Genomic DNA, 17,129 nt, shown 5'->3' on the forward strand with positions numbered 1-17,129 from the left:
TGACGCCCGCACTGCACGGGGGCACCGCGGCCCAAGACAGTCGCTGGTCTCTAATACACGAACGGAACAAGCAAACGGAGGCACGAGGAAAAGGAGCACCGCCAGCAGCGCCCGGAACCCAGGATACCACGCGGCTGCGACTCAGATGCCGAGCCCACGCACGTATCCGTGAATCCGGGATCTGCACAGGATAGCCGAGCGCCGAACGACGTGGCTAAGCCCCGCCCACGCGGCGCTCCCAGCCGCCAATGGAAACGGTTTTCGAGCCGCCTTCTCCACGCGCCATACTCATACGGACCAATGGGTGCCCCCTGCGGGGAATGCCGCCTCCTGTCCACGAGCCTCCTCTTCTCGCCAGCCAATGGGAGCAGCCTGCGTGGCCTTCGAGGGGGCGGGGCGGCGGTCTTAGCGCATGAGTCTAGGAAGGCGCGCGGTGCTGGGCCCTCTTCTCAACAACGGAGGGTCCAGGCCCAACCGACAGAAGATGGGGGCTCCGGCACCCAGGCGCTGCGTTGAATGGCTGTTGGGCCTTTATTTCCTCACCCACATCCCCATCACCCTGTTCATGGACCTGCAGGCGGTGCTGCCGCGCGAGCTCTACCCGGTCGAGGTGAGGGGCGCCTGTCTTATCCCGGCCCGCCAAGGCTCTCCCACGCGCTGCCTCCACAGGGCCTTCACCCCCTCCGCGCTGGCATACCCTGGTTCCAGTTCTGTCGCCTCCCTCGAGTCCTGCCCATGCTCCCCCGGCTCCTTATCCATCTTCAGCTCGTTGTCTTCCTCGGGCTTTGTTTCTATCCCAGACCCTACTCCCAAGCAGCAGGGGCGAACGCTTTGCTTCCTTTAAAGCCACTCCCTGGGTTTAAGGTTCCCGCGGTTCCACCTCTGGACAGTTGTCAGTGTCTGAGGGAATTAGCCTGGATGAGTTGGTGTCTAAAGTCACATGTTAGGTTTGTTTGAAAGTTCTGTTATTTTTGGAAGGGCTTTAAAATCCCAATCTGATCCCAAAAAATCCAAGTAGAAATAGACCCGTCTGAAGGTTTAGCACCTTGGTTGGTGCAGCTGGGACGTTCACACATCGTCACTGCTTTAAGATTAGGTTCCAGCAACTTCCAAAGCTCAGGAGTAAATTGGCAGCTTTTCTGATTGGCCCTTCAATACTGAGTTCGAGTAACAGTGATCACCTGAGTAGAAATAAAGGTGAAAATCCCTATTTCCTGGTTGTTGGAGAGCATTCTTTACCCCAAACTCTGCTTTAATGCTTTGTTTTTTCTTCAAAGCTACAGTTTTAGTTTCTTGGTTTGTTGGGTTTTTTTTCTCTCATCTGGACCCTGTGACCTTCTTCCATGGAATTTCTGTCCTCAGTTCTGTTTCTCCAACTTATCTGTAGAACTGCAGACAGGACTGACTTGTCTACCTGAAGATTTCATTTTTCCTCTGTTTCTCCTTAAATGCTTTTTCTCTGCCGAGGAGGGATTCTTTACCTGAGGGTCATGAACTCCCAAAAATGGGTGCAAAATGTGTGTGCCTTTTGTTTCCTGGAAGGAGAATATAGCTTCCATCGACTTTTCAAGGAGCCTGACTCTCTCAAAAAGGTTAAAAGCCACAGCTCAAGAATGTTCCACTGCTCCCATAAATCACTGTTTTTTGTTTGCTTCTAGAACCAAACACAACTGGAAGACTTCTGGCCTCCTTTTCCATGGGAAAAGTGTAGGTAGTGTGTGCCAAGGTGCAGTCTGGGGACTTGGTTCTTCCAAGAACTGGTTGGTAGGCAGGTCAGGGCTCTGTACCCTCGACTGGTGGAGGGAGTTGAGTTAAATCATAAGCTCAAACATATACAGGGTGAGTTAGTTTCCTTTTATTGCTGTAGTTACCACAAATGTAGTGACTTGACACAGATTTATTTGTTTACAGTTCTGGAGGCCAGACTTTCACAATGAAATCTTACAGTGCTAAAATCAAGGTGTCGGCAGGGCTCATTCCTTCCGAGGGCTCCAGGCAAGAATCTGGCCCTTGCCTCCTCCGTTTTCTGGTGGCTGCCGATGTTCCTTGAGTTGTAGTCACATCACTTCAGTCTCTGCTTTAGGTCATCACATTGCCACCCTTTCTGTAGTCAGAGTTCCCTCTGCTTCACTTTTATAAGGACTCTTTGTCATACATTCAGTGCCCACCAGATAACCCAGAAAATCTCCCCATCTCAAGATCTTTAATTACATCTGCAAAGTCCCTTTTGCCAATTAAAGTGACAGTCACAGGTTCCAGGGATTAGGATGTGGTTATCTTTGGTGGCCATTGTTCAGCCTACTACAGGGCCAGATAGTACAGACTCTTCCCAAAGACCAAAGAGGTCATGACAGCTCTGCAGTAACCATTAGTTGCCCTGAAGAAAGGAAAATCTACTACTGTGTTGCCCTATCTGTGGTTTTCGAAACCTGTGTGGCCAGCAATACTCAGGCAGGCTGCCTGTTTATCTGGTGTTACGGGACCTGTTTGTTTTGAGGTGGAGCGTCACTCTGTCACCCAGGCTGGAGTGCAGTGGCTCGATCTCGGCTCACTGCAACCTCCACCTCCCGGGTTCCTCAGCCTCTCAAGTAGCTGGGATTACAGGTCTGAGCCACCACGCCCAGCTAGTTTTTGTATTTTTAGTAAAGATGGGGTTTCACCATGTTGGCCAGGCTGGTCTCGAAGTCCTGACCTTGTGATCCACTCACCTTGACTTCCCAAGGTGCTGGGATTACAGGTGTGAGCCACTGCACCCGGCCGGGACCTTTTAATACTTGGTAATTAGCCTACTACTCCACGTAACCATTCCAGACTTCACAGCTGTTGGTTTCTTAGTATCTTTATCCTTCCTGGATATACCATTCCCACAAGCTTATCTTGCTCACCCATGACAAAATACATTTAAAAGGTGCCCCGTGTCATATCATAAAGATCCCCAATTAAACATTAAAATGCTTACATTTGATGAAATTTTCTCAGTCTTTTTCTTAGAAACAGGGTCCTTTGTCACCCAGACTTGGAGTGCTGTGGTGCAGTCATGGCTTACCACAGCCTTGAATTCCTGAGCACAAGAGATCCTCCCACCTGTCTCCTGAGTAGCTAGGACTATAGGTGCACACCACCACACCTGGCTCATTTTGTATTTTTTATAGACATGGTGTCTTACTATGTTACCCAGGCTGGTCTTCTTGGCTCAAGCCATCCTCCTGGCTTGGCCTCCCAAAGTGCTGAGCTCACAGGCATGAGCCATCATGTCCAGCATCAGCTTTATTTTTTTAATGCTGACTTACTGCAAAAGGCCCAAGAGCCAGTGCAGGCAGTATCTGGCCAGAATGTGCATGCGTGCGCACGCACAAGTGTGTGTGTTTTGTGTGAGATGTTAGGCATCAGCACAGGGGCATCCTAGGGTATGGTGTGTGTGTGTGTGTGTGTGTGTGTGTGTGTGATGTTAGAAGACATTAGCACAGGAGCATCCTGGTTGTGTGTGTGTGTATCTGTGTGTGATGATGTTTGAAGGCATTAGCATGGGGGCATCCTGGCATGGAAGGTCTATGCCTCCATTCTTGTTGCTTTGGTGTAGGAAATGCTGATTTTTTTGCTTCTGTATGGGGCAAATGATAATAAAAGCCCTGAGTTATTCTCAGTTTCTCTTTGAAAAATGCCAAAATGTAACATCTGTCATTTTCCTTCCTAAATTTAAGGAATTTTTCCCTAGAGCTAAAAAGCCGGTAGGAGATCCCCTAGTGGTTGGGCTGAAATTTGCAAATTAAATTTTTTTTCTTGGATTGAACCAAATGACTGCTTGGAAAAACTTACTTTATTTTTTCAATTTACTTTTTTTTTTTTTTGAGATAGTCTCGCTCTGTTGCCCAGGCTGGAGTGCAGCGGACCAGTCTCCGCTTACTGCAACCTCCACCTCTCAGGTTCAAGAGATTCTCTTGCCTCAGCCTCCCGAATAGCTGGGATTACAGGCCCATGCCACCATGCCCGGCTAATTTTTGTATTTTTTTTTAGAGATGGCGTTTCACTATGTTGGCCAGGCTGATCTCAAACTCCTGACCTCAAGCAGTCTGCCTGCCTTGACCTCCAAAAGTGCTGGGATTACAGTTGTGAGCCACTGTGCATGGCCTGGAAAAACTCATTATGAAACAGTAAGAATTTAGTTTGGATAAGAACATTGGAAAGAGAGGATGGGGAGCATTTTGTAGTATCATTTGCAGCTGGATGACATTGCATCTGGTAATAATAAGGAAAAACAAGTGAGCATTTGGTTCTGAAATCAGTCTGTGTTCTCATTCTAAATTACAGAAGTACAAGATTGGTGAGTAGGAACCCCTGGTTTAGAGGTGCATGTGTGCAGGCCAGGTGAATCTTTTAATGGATAACAAGGGTGAGTTGAGTCAAATGTGAGTCAGTTATAAATGGAGACAGTTTCATTATCTTTAGTGGAGAGGCCATAACTAATAATTTTTAATGACCAGTTGTGAGCTGTGAGTTTAATGGGTTTAAAGTTGAATATCTCCAAATATGTATTAATAGATGGTTGGGTCCTAATTGATTAGGATATTTGGCTGATAAGATTGTTTTTTAAATTTTGCTGATCTTGTAGGCCTTAGAACTTAAAGTGCTGTACAAGTCTGCCTCAATTTACAAAACAGGTGGATCAGAGAGGTTGTATACAAATTGAATAGAAAGTCAAGTTCAAATGGCCAGAATGCCCTTTTTTTAAAAAAAAAAGATGGAGTCTTGCTCTGTCACCCAGGCTGGAGTACAGTGGCACAATCTTGGCTCCCTGTAACCTCCACCTCCTGGGTTCAAGCGGTTCCCCTGTCTCAGCCTCCCGAGTAGCTGGGATTACAGGCATGAGCCACCACTCCCAGCTAATTTTTGTATTTTTAGTAGAGACACGGTTTTGCCATTTTGGCCAGGCTGGTGTGGAACTCCTGACCTGGGGTGATCTGCCTGCCTTGACCTCCTAAAGTGCTGGAATTATAGGCATCATGACTGGGCCTGGCCCAGAATGCCACTTAAATTTTGCAGCCATGCTGGGTACGGTGGCTCACACCTGTAATACCAGCACTTTGGGAGGCTGAAGCAAGAGGCTCGCTTGAACCCAGGAGTTTGAAACCAGCCTGGGCAATGTGGCAGAACCCTGTCTCTACAACAAATTAGCTGGGCTTAATAGTGCATACCTGTAGTCCCAGCTACTGGGGAAGCTGAGGTGGGAGAATCATTGGAGCCCGGGATGTTGAGGCTGCAGTGAACCACACTCCACCAGACTGGTCAACAGAGACTATCTCAAAAAAAATAATAATTTTACAATCTTTTAAAGCAGGTAGTTTCCTCCAGTATTTAAAAATCTAAAAAGCCAAAAAGGATCTTAAATAAAATCTAGTCCAAGTTGCTCACTTTATAGATGAAGAAATAGAGCCCTGGAAGAGAACAGTGACTTAGCCTTTGTGTTTCCTGTCAAATTCAATCTCATTCAAACTATACGAAAAGTGCTTAGAAGGAAGCAAAGGGTATTGCTATGAATTTAAATTAAGTACAAATTGGAGATCCTAAACAAAACAAAAACAAAACAAAAAATTTGGAGATCCTTGGGTCAATAAATTGGTTATGTAGCCAGAGCCTTTCTGAAATTAATATGCCAACATGATGTTTGTTTCTGGATGTTTGCTTAAAGCACTCTTGCAACAGTGGGCCATCTATTTCACAATAGTGAGCCTTTATCTTTTGATAAAAATTAACAGGAAAAATATCCTTGGATTTTCCATTGTAATATAAATTCTTACCCTGGAGTTGCCTCTATTAATCATAGTATCAAGACTTATTTATCTTTGAAGGCCTGTGTGTCAGGACAAGGCCATATCTAGGAGGTTAAATGTGACGTTAAGTAGTCCACGTAAAGCCAAGAGCACTAGGCTTTCGGCTCCTATAAAAGCCCAAAATGGGGAGCCTTAAACTCTGCATCTCTTCTCTGTCTGTGGCCAGGTTAGCATGGATTCTTATTCTTTTTATTTGACAGAGTAATTACAAGGGTGGGGCCCAAGCTAGAACTAAGATGCTAAAGCCCTGCATAGCCAAGAAGCTTCTTGGTAGTTTATGGTTTGGGGCAGAGTTTGTTCTTCCCTTAAAATCCTACTGTCTCCTAAAACAAACCAAAAATTAGAATTAGGGGAGCTAAGAATGATAATAGGGGCTTTTTTGGCTGGGCATGGTGGCTCACACCTGTAATCCCAGCACTTTGGGAGGCCAAAGGGGGGGGGATCACAAGGTCAGGAGTTCAAGACCAGCCTGGCCAATATGGTTAAACCCTGTCTTTACTAAAAACACAAAAATTAGCTGGGTGTGGTAGCATGCACTTATAATCCCAGCTACTCAGGAGGCTGGGCAGGAGAGTTGCTTGAACCTGGGAGGTGGAGGTTGTGGTGAGCTGAGATCGTACCACTGCACTCCAGCCTGGCCAAAAGAGCGACTGTCTCAAAAAAAAAAAAAGGAACTTATTTGCCATATGCCATATTGGAGTTAAGGTGTCCAACATTACATCTCCACAGAGGTTAGATTTACTTCCCCTTTCACTCCCACCCCCACCCCTAAAAAAAAAGAGAGAAAAATTCATTTCTGCATTTGAGGGAATCTGGCCTTTGGAGTTTAGTGTGTAGTTGCCATTGCGAAAGGGAAAGTGTCAGGATGGTTTTCACGTTTGTCTTTTTTAAAAATAATAATAATATTGTTGGCAGAAATGTCACATTTGTTCATTCAGCGAACATCCTGAGTGCCTACTAAGTGCCAGGTATTTATTATTGCTCCTGACAGTGGCCAACACACCTGGATATGTGTTACCTTGAAATTATGAACAAATGCTGGATAGCAGAAAGAAGGGGCTGAAGAGTTGAGAAAACTTCACAGAGAAGGGAACATTTGAGTTAAGGATAGTAAGTTTTTATTGAATGACCATCTAGGCTGTGTCACAAAAGCCAGCTGGACATGCCATCTGCTGCCAGGGTGGGAGCAGGGCTGATTAATGACAGGCTCCTCCAATGTATTTCAGATGATTTGGAGCCAAGCTTGTTGAGGCCAGGTGGCTGTAATTCATCATGATCGTTTTCTTTTTCAGTTTAGAAACCTGATGAAGTGGTATGCTAAGGAGTTCAAAGACCCGCTGCTGCAGGAGACCCCAGTGTGGTTTAAGTCCTTTCTCTTCTGTGAGCTTGTGTTTCAACTGCCTTTCTTTCCCATTGCAACATATGCCTTTCTCAAAGGTTGGTAAATGGTGGGAAAATGCAATTTTTATTCAGGAATCAGGTCCCAGAAATCTTTTGGGAAAGTATCTCCAAAGGGGAAGGGATGGCCCCCATAGTTTGTGGGAGGATGCCATAGGATCTGGGGAAATAAAGGGTAGATCTTGTAAAGGGACGTTAGTGTGGCTGTGGCTCAGGCTCATGTCTGTGGTCAGCGGGGCTGCATGGTCACTTGTCTAGAAATCTCTCGCATACACATGAAACCTGAGGCCACTTAAACAATGAGCTTGTTCCCTTTTGTTTTGTTCCCAACAGAATTAATTTCCCTTTTTGTTGGCTTATTTCTCTGCATTGAATAGTATCACAGTGACTTATAAGCTATAGCATCAGGCTAATCCCTAACGTGCTTCTCATTTTAAAATTATTCTTACAGTGTTCTCATAATACGTTTTAAAGAAGGTGACCATACACGTGTACTTGATAATGAAGCTAGAACAGCTGAAAATGCTCATTTCCCACTGGCATCCTCTGGGGTCACTGAATCTGCTTCCTGATCCTCTCACCTATATAATTACTGAACAGATGCCATGGGGCAGGGATTTCCCTCCCCTTGCATTTTATACCACACAGGTTTCACAGGTAACGGCACTTTTATTGCCCTAGAGTTTTTCTGAGTTATGTTCTGGCCCCATTCTTGGTTCTTTGGCGAGCCGTCAGTGAGCTGTCACGTAAGTCTGCATGTTGGGCAGTGTGGCACATCCAGTTTTCCAGTTACAAGTTCCCACTTGGAGAAGGGAGTAGAAGAGAGCAGGCAGAGACAGTGGGAAGGTCATGGATGCCTTGGAGTCATGAACAGACCTAATCATTTTTCTTTCCCGACTACCTCAGGAAGCTGCAAGTGGATTCGAACCCCTGCAATCATCTACTCAGTTCACACCATGACAACTTTAATTCCAATACTCTCCACATTTGTGTTTGAGGATTTCTCCAAAGCCAGTGGTTTTAAAGGACAAGGACCCGAGACTTTGCATGAACGGTTAACCCTTGTATCTGTCTATGCCCCCTACTTACTCATCCCATTTGTTCTTTTAATTTTCATGCTCCGGAGTCCCTACTACAAGTATGAGGAGAAAAGAAAAAAAAAATGACGGAAACAACCACTGGCCCAGGGTAGAGATGCCTACAGGGCAGTTTCTTGTTGGATACAAGGAACACTGCTCAGAATCCACGTCTTCAGCAGCATTTGAAACACTGGCAACAACACACAAGAGCAAGATGGTATCAGGAACCATGTCAAACCCTATTTTTTTTTTTTGTGGAGACAGAATTTTGCCATGTTGCCCAGGTTGGTCTTGAACATCTAGGCTCAAGTGATCCACCCACCTCAGTCTCCCTAAGTGCTGGGATTACAGATGTGACCACCTCAGTCTCCCTAAGTGCTAGGATTACAGATGTGACCACCTCAGTCCCCTTAAGTGCTGAGATTATAAATGTAAGCCACTGGGCCCAGCCCAAACTTTCACCTTCTGAAGGAACTGGGATGAACAGACTGATTGGCTTAGAGTGGGGAAAGGGATGTGGGCTGGGTTATAGGGAAGTGGTACTAAATACCTGACTATATACCTAAGTTCCGCTTCAAGATTATTAAAGCAGGACCAGACCAGAAACTGCTAAAGAACATGGCCTGCTTGACATTTTCATGAGTCACCGGACCCACAGGATATGTGCTGCTTATGACTAAACCTTCCACTCCCGATTCCCTAGAGTATATCACCTATCAGCAACATGAACAGTGCAACGTTTGGGGCCATTTTAAAATGTGAAATTTTGTCTCTGATATTAATTCAAAACTCTGTCATGTTTTCTTGTCCCCACCTCTAACCCAAGGAAAAAAGAGAAAATACTATGCAAAGGAAGTTTAGTTTTCTTAAGGTTTAGCCCTACAATGACTTTCAGTCAGAAATGAGTTAGATTGGAAAATGTTTTTGTTTGTTGTAAACAGATCATCCTAGGAGGGTTTTTTGTTTTGTTTTTGAGACAGTCTTGCTCTGGGCATCTGTGGTATGATATCGGCTCACTGCAACCTCTGCCTCCTGGGTTCAAGTGATTCTCCTGCCTCAGCCTCCCGAGTAGCTGGGGACTAGAGGCGCACGCCACCACGCCCCGCTAATTTTTGTATTTTTAGTAGAGATGGGGTTTTACCATGTTGGCCAGGATGGTCTCGATCTCTTGACCTCATGATCCACCCACCTCGGCCTCCCAAAGTGTTGAGATTACAGGCGTGAGCCACTGTACCCAGACGTCTTTAAGTTACTTTATTTCTAAATCTTAGTCTTCTACGTTTCTAGAGGCCACCTGACACAAGTACCTTTATCTGAAGTCTAGCATCTCAAGCCTGATCTGGAAGTGTGCTCCCTAGTGGATAACTTCATCCTTCTAATATAGTTCAGTCATTCCCATCTTGTTCTCAGAAGGGAAGGTGGCCACAGCCCGGCATAACATAGGCACTGTGTGCATATAGGGTCTCTTCACGTTGGTGCTTGGCATTCCATCAGCTTTCTCTAAGTCTGTGCTCAAGTCCAACCTTAAAATGATGTAAGACAGTAGGTCCCAGTCAGTTCCCTCAATTTTCGCCCACTTTGCTCACTAGCCATATTGGTCTGATTAGTAGTATTGTCTTGACTCGCATGTCTGATCCAAATAAATGTAGCTGCTGAACACTGCCTGGTTGGTTTTGTGGACCGGGGATATGGAATCCAGGGTTCTCTCACAATGGGCTAAACATATTTCAAAGGCAACAGGAAAAAAGGTACATCAAGCCATTTGAAAAAAATTTATTGCTTCTCCTTCCAAAGCTTTGTAAATTTACAAAAAAAGGACCAAAGTTTACAAACTGCTTAGTTCCAACTAAGAGCATAAGAGGTGAGAACGTGCACTGCATGGCCACCAGCAGCAGCTGTGTGCTGATGATGTTTAAAAACAGGCTCCCCCAGACTTAGGGGGCTGCCTTCCTTACACACCACCTCTTGTGACATAGGTCACTGGTCAAGCCGCTGGAATGGTACAGAGGTTTTTTTGGTTTTGAGGAGCTTTTTTTGTTTTGCCTTCCTGCTATAAAAGTGAAATTTTCAGTTCATTTCTGAAAAATAAATTGGTCAATAAATTCATTTTGTTCTGCTTCTACTTTACACAAAGCTTCATATTCAACCCGATACCTGAAAAACAAAATTGTTAGAGGCCCTGAAAAAAGGATGAAGTAAACCACAGACTTAATTTTTCTAGAGAAGTAGAGGTTTAAATGATTTCAAGAAATGGTGTGAGTTCACAGTGAAGAAAGATAGAGGCAAAGCCCTACCCAGAGCCACCCATGAGAAATCTCCAGCCCTAGGAAAGTCTTCTTTCAGAGAGCCAGCCAACTTCGTGGACCCTTTCATGCTCAAACTACTAGAGGTGGTTTGATATTAACAAGTTTTCTATTATTTCCTTCCCATCAAATGTAATTTTATTTTTAAAAATCTTCAAGTCAGGATGACAAGTGAGATGCTATTCCTGGGAAAACGATGAAGAATAAGGACAAGAAGTGATCATTCCAGAAGGAAGAGTAGAAATTCAGCTGTGTAAAGAACTTGCTTTACATCACGACTTCTTACCTTTCTAGCTGCATTTTCTTTTCTGCTATTAGTGCTTGAAGTTGCTGCTGCTGAGCTTCTCTCTGCTTTGCTATAGATTTGAGCAAGTTCCGAGCACCGATGGCCTACAGTATTGCCAGAGAAGGCCATGGCTTCATTAAAACCGGTCTACAGCATGAAGTCCTCAAAGTGGGGAGGGGTCATCTGGGAGCTATGTCAGTCTCCAGAGAGGAAAAGAAAGCAGAGCCCCCAAAGCTTTTGGGCTAAATCGGAAGGATTAACCTACTGATCACAAAGTGCCTCAAGAACTTGACAGCAGTTTTGAGGCGGGTCTAGGAGTACTCCTAGAGCCAGGCACAATGGCATATTCAGTGGTGCCATTCAGCCTTGTGCCTTTCACCAATCATACTGTAAGCCTTCATCTCTTCATTTATAAAATGAGGATAAAACCATCTACATCAGTGCTGATATGAAAATTAAAGGCGGCCAGGTGTGGTGGCTCACGCCTGTCATCCCAGCACTTTGGGAGGCCAAGGTGGGCAGATCACTTGAGGTGAGGAGCAAGACCAGCCTGGCCAACATAGTGAAACTCCATCTCTACTAAAAATACAAAAAAATTAGCTGGGTGTGGTGGCGCACACCTGTAGTCCCAGCTACTCGGGAGGCTGAGGTGGGAGAATTGCTTGAACCCAAGAGGCGGAGGTTGCAGTGAGCCAAGATTGCGCCACTGCACTCCAGCCTAGTGACAGAGTGAGACACTGTCTTAAAAAAGGAAATCATAAGTTCAGTAGGCTAAATGGACCAGAAGTTATTAAAAGCTTAATTAAATAACCCAGCCACCCCTCTAAACAAATGAAGAGGGAAGAAGGATGAGAGGCTAGTGAACTAGGGTCCCAGGCCAAGATGTAGGCAGAAGACATGCTGATCTTACCTTCATCTTTTCATTTTCTGCTTCTTTTGCAAGTTGATCAACAAGCTCAATTAAACCACCAACTATTTTCTGAAACTGGCCAATTTCTTTTAGGAAAAGAACAAAAAATAAAATATTTCTTAAGTATCATTACTGTCCCTCAGCAGAGTGCTGAGGCAGTGAGAGGACAGAGCTGACTGCCCCTTCTGATTTCTATCAAAATAGTTCTGTGTTGAGCCAGGCATGGTGGTGAGCATCTGTAGTACCAGCTACTTAGGAGGCTGAGGTGGGAGGATCACTTGAACCCACGAGTTTGAGGATGTACACTTTGATCGTGCCTGTGAACTGCCACTGCGTTCCAGCCTGGGCAACATAGCGAGACCCTGTCACTTAAACATGTTGGTGCCTGTTGGCCTATGTCTTCCACCCTTGGTCTGAACCTAGAGAAGAGTGGCCAGCTGGACCAGGGCATACCCGGACCTTGCGTCCCCACTGAGCCAGCTGCTGTGACCTCAGGCTTTGAAAGCTCTATGCTGTTGTTGGGCTCATCCTCCAGAGAGACCCTAACCCTGCTTCCCCAGGAGTGACAGGAAGCGGTGTTCACAAAATGGCAGCCTCAGGACACAAGCACTGCCTCTGGACTAGCTACAGGTATGACACCAGATTTCAATTAATGGTGGGGATGGGGCTTCCCACTTGTAACCACAGTAAATAAAGAACTCACAGCATTTAAGTGCCTAATCTCCCGTTCATTTTTTCCAGTGTCCTGCATGTGACAAACACAATTTACTGAGGGAAAACTAAGGCCTAGAAAAGTGTTTGCACGGCATAGCAATCAGAGAAGGTTAGTGACAGAACACCCAAGCTACCTTTCACTAGTCATGCTCTCTCCACAATCTAGGAAGCCCCCAGAATGTTCAGAAATCCCTTGCTCTAGCTAGATCTGGCTCTGTACTGGCATTGGGTTTGCTTGGCTGCTGGGACAAGAGGCCTTCTGAATATTTCTAGCCAAAAGATGACATCAGTCTGTTGAACTGCTTCTAGAAACTTCATTTACCACTTTTAACTCCAAATAACAGAGAACCTGCCACTGAGAAGACTCTAAAGAAATCAAATGAGTACATAATTCTGTTTTCCACCCCAAGCCATGGTTGTGTTCCCATGAAATTTAAGGTTTCTAAGAGCAAGAAATGAAAGATGGCATATCTAAAAGCACCCTCCCCTCCCCATCCCAGTGTTTGGTTTGACTGGTGCTCTGCTGGGGACCACATGAGAGCATAAGAGTCAAGTAGAGAAGGGTGGCACATGGAAACTCGAGAGACAGCAGGCTCAACCTCCAGGGAGCCAGCAGCTCCATCGTAGCAGGGCCAAGAGCTGCAGTCAGGGATAAGCACGGGGTACAGCTGGAATGCCGGCTCAAAGCCGAGTGGCACGGTATCTCCCCAAATGATACTCACTGTCCACAAAGTCTTTGCACTCTTCCTTCAGCTCTTTGGTCTGCTGGGTAACTTCTGGGTCCAACACCCGCAGCTTGTTCAGTTCATCAAAGTGCAGCCCTGCTTCACCCAGGATGTCCTTGGCCATAGCTGCAAAGAAACCGGCCCAGTCCCTAATCACTCCCCAGACACCCACAGAAATTCCTGCTGCCAAGCCAGCCCCACTCCTACCGTTGGACACCAATGCCAAAAGCCCAGATGTTCCAAAGGCTCCCTGTTCCCTCTGCCACCACGTCACTGAGCCTCATCTGTTTCCCATCCGGGTTCCCTAGAGGAGTTCTGCTCTGAAGGAGTGACAGTGGCAGTCAGGAGGAGGTGTGTCATAGGAGCAAGGGTCAGCAAAGAATAAAGTCCGCTTGCTTGTCACAGGCATCGTTCATTCCACACACATTTCTTGAGTGCCTACTACATGCCAACACTACTAGATGCTGGGGGTACAAAGATGAATGCAACGTGGTCCCCGCCCTGGAAGAACACATAGTTTAGCTGGGGGAAGACAGACATGGAAACTGAAAAGTCACGCTGTGTTAAATGCTTGTTTAGAAATATCAGTAAAGGGCTGGAGGAGGCTCTTCATGACAGAGCCATTTATGAAGGAGTGACAGCTGAACTAAGTTGTGAGCCATAAGTGTACTGACTTTATATCACCGGTTATGTACCCAGAAGCACATGAGAAGGCTTCGCAAATATATACACATAAAGCAAATAAAAGAAATCTGCATGAATTAAAAATTATGGCTAAAAAATACAAAGGAGTAAGAATATTACTCAAAATTTATGCTACAGGATGTTGTACACTCGCCTGAATTGAGAATCAAAGTTGGGTCATTCTCTTTCTAGCGGAAAACACAAAAAGGAATGAAGTATCAGCAAGAACATATCCAGTCAGGAGGCCAGGGATAGGTATTCCAAAAAGAAAACAGCATGGACAAAGGCCTGAAGTCACTGAAAGGACCGATTCTGCCTGAGAATGAAAGGAAAAAGGATGGAGCTGGAAAGGTGGGCTGCATCCAGAGCAGGAAGACCCTGTATGCCAAGCTAAGGAGTTTGGATTTCTGTCTGTAGGCAACAGAGAACTAACAAAGATATCTTCTCCTTTTCCAAGCCACCTTGCATTTCTGATCCAAAGGATGCCTCAATTCTGGAAAGGAAATACTGAAAAGTCACCCTCATTCTGGCTCAAAAAATTCCACGCATACACAAAATTAAAAATAGACAGCATATGACCTGTTTAAAAAGGGAGGCAATGCTAGTTACATCTAGCAATTAGCTGCTATGCCAATTCTAAAACCCAGGTGCTCCAAAGGCTACCATCACCTGGACCTGCACCAGCCCCTCCCCTCTGCCCCCAGTGTCCCCAGCCTCACCTGTTTCCCTTCTTGCTTCCTTAGAGAAGTCCTGTTCTGAATGGGGTGATTCTAGGGGTGGCTGTCCAGGTGCCACAGGAAGAGCAATTGTTGGAAAAGAATTAAGTCTCACTGTTTCCAGAACTTCTGGTTTTCAAGAGGACCAGAAATCCGATGTCTCAATGTTGGTATGTATATCAAAAATTTAAAGTAAGGGGGAAAACCTACCAACACTGTGTGGGCCAACTAAAACACATCTATGGGCTGTCTGTATACGACTCTAGTCTTTGGCCTCAAGGGAATCCACTGATGTAAGTGAGCTAGCATCTTCCTTTTGAAGCATTTTAATCATCCGTAGCTTCCTTATAATAGGGCTTTAAAAAAAGATCTGGCTGGCTGGGCTCGTCGTCTCACGCCTGTAATCCTAGCACTTTGGGAGGTCAAGTCGGGCGGATCATGAGGTCAGGAGTTCAAGATCAGCCTAACCAACATGGTGAAACCCCGTCTCTACTAAAAATACAAAAATTAGCTGGGTGTGGTGGCACGCACCTGTAATCCCAGCTACTAAGGAGGCTGAGGCAGGAGAATCACTTGAGCCCAGGAGGTGGAGGTTGCAGTGAGCCAAGATCACACCACTGCACTCCAGCCTGGATGATAGAGCAAGACTATGTCTCAAAAAAAAAAAAAAAATTCTGCCAGTGAGGTGCTCATGCCTATAATCCCAGCACTTTGAGAGGCTAAGATGGGAGTATCACTTGGGCATAGGAATTTGAAACCAGTCTGGGCAATGTGGCAAAATACCAACTCTACAAAAATTTTTTTAAATAGCCGGGCCTGGTGGCATGTGCCTGTAGTCCTAGCTACTTGGGAGGCTGAGCTAGGAGGATCGCTTGAGCCCAGGAGGTAGAGGCTGCAGTGAGCTGTGTTCACACCAGTGCACTCCAGCCTGGGCAACAGAGTGAGAGAGACCCTGTCTCAAAAAAAAAAAAAAAAAAAAAAAAAAATCTTTTGCAGCTACGAGGTCATTAATCTGACCAGCTGCTCCAGAAAGATTCAAGTAACATGAGGGAGCAAACATCCGCTTCAACTTCCACTCCCTTCCCTGAGAGAGCACGCATTTATTCAGAAACGCCCACTGAATCCGTGCTGTGGGGATATGTGAAGTGCAGCAGGAGGACACAGTTCATGGGGGGCGGTGTTGGAGGCCAACAGAGGCCTTCTGAAAAAATGATGTAACTGAGACCTAAAGACTGTTCAAAAGTTTGTCAAGTGAAAGGGGAAGCAAGGCAGTGCAGGCAGAAGGAAACACATATGTGAAGATCCTGAGGTAAGAGGAAATTTGATGCATTCCAAGAACTGAAACTTAGCAAGAGAATGAACAGGATGAGGCTACATAGGGAGGTAAGAGCCTTCCGTGGAAGGCTCTAAAAGAGGCAGTAATGGGCAGCCAGCGGGTTCTCAGCAGACCAACACAATCAGATTTAGAAAGATCGCTTTTGCTCAGCCTGGAGAACGGATTGAAGGAAACGAGAGGGCAAGGCCCTACCTACCTTATTCATCACTGTGACCCTAGCACCTAGCATGTGCCCACACATAACTGGCACTCAGTAAATGTTTGTGGAATGAATGACCGTGGAAACAGGAGACTATTACAGTAACCAAGGCTGGCAGCTGAAGACAAGTGTTCCGAGTTGAGATGTTTTTGTAAGTCGAGTTGATGGGGCTCAGTAGGGACTGACTGAATGTGGGGGTTTGAGGATAAGAGAAAAACGAGTCAGGCCTGACTCCCATGAATCTGGCTTGGCCCCTCTGATGGAGGGGCTAGCTTAAGAGATGGGTAAGATGGAAGAAGGGGTGCAGGGAAAGAATTCGCAGATTCTCTACCAACTCCCACCACATGCGTGTCTGAGCATCTGAGCAATACCTGGCCCAAGAGCTAGGACTAAGCTCCCTGAGTATATACGGTGGCACACTCTCTGCGCCCCGGTTCTCCCAGATGCGTGCGAGGCCCTGCGAGCCGACTCTTTACTCTGTAAACTCCCTGAAGTTATCCGAGCCGCAGTTTCCTCATAAGATCGTTGCAAGCATCAACGCATCAAACTCCAGGCCTAAGGTGGGTGGGAAGGCACCCATTGAGAGTGAGGCGGAATTCCCCCGTCTCTTTCCGCTCCGGACTACCTTTCTCCAGGACGGGGGCCTGTCAGGCTCCTCTCTCCCCTGATCCGCCCGCGTCCCCCTACCCGAGGTCAGCCTACCTGCCGGCCCCGCGGCGGCAGCGCACTGCAAGCCAGGCTGATGTAGACGGCAACTTCTCCCTGGTCGGCGGTAGCCGGTACCCAGCCAGCCTGTCAGGGCCGCTGCGACGGCTACAGGACCTGTTTACCCACGACGTCACTACCTTCCTTACCCGGGAAGCACTTACAGCCGCCCCCCGCCCCCCGCCCATGCCACGGAGCCTGCTGGGAAACAGAGGCCCGAGGGGAGGTCGGGCCTACAAGACACAG

At 46.3% G+C, this 17,129-nt stretch overlaps 2 protein-coding genes across 2 annotated transcripts; one reads left to right on the plus strand and one right to left on the minus strand.

Annotated features, from left to right (window-relative positions):
• Positions 1-399: 399 nt before the first annotated feature.
• Positions 400-8,553, plus strand: TMEM97 (transmembrane protein 97). Its single transcript, XM_012449391.3, has 3 exons — positions 400-610; positions 7,121-7,265; positions 8,133-8,553. Exons 1-3 carry the CDS (start codon positions 413-415, stop codon positions 8,390-8,392), a joined length of 603 nt encoding a protein of 200 aa, XP_012304814.2. The 5' UTR covers positions 400-412; the 3' UTR covers positions 8,393-8,553.
• Positions 8,554-10,062: 1,509 nt separating this feature from the next.
• On the minus strand, positions 10,063-17,052 carry IFT20 (intraflagellar transport 20). The gene is made up of 5 exons (XM_012449392.2): positions 16,881-17,052; positions 13,241-13,369; positions 11,805-11,890; positions 10,895-10,998; positions 10,063-10,459 (listed from the first exon to the last, which is right to left on the minus strand). The coding sequence occupies exons 2-5, from the start codon at positions 13,365-13,367 to the stop codon at positions 10,378-10,380; spliced, it is 399 nt and encodes a 132-aa protein (XP_012304815.1). The 5' UTR covers positions 13,368-13,369; positions 16,881-17,052; the 3' UTR covers positions 10,063-10,377.
• Between the last annotated feature and the right edge of the window lie 77 nt (positions 17,053-17,129).

Source organism: Aotus nancymaae, unplaced genomic scaffold (assembly GCF_030222135.1).
Source record: "Aotus nancymaae isolate 86718 unplaced genomic scaffold, 86718_ANA_hifiasm-v0.15.2.pri h1tg000072l, whole genome shotgun sequence".
Taxonomy (NCBI): Eukaryota; Metazoa; Chordata; class Mammalia; order Primates; family Aotidae; genus Aotus; species Aotus nancymaae.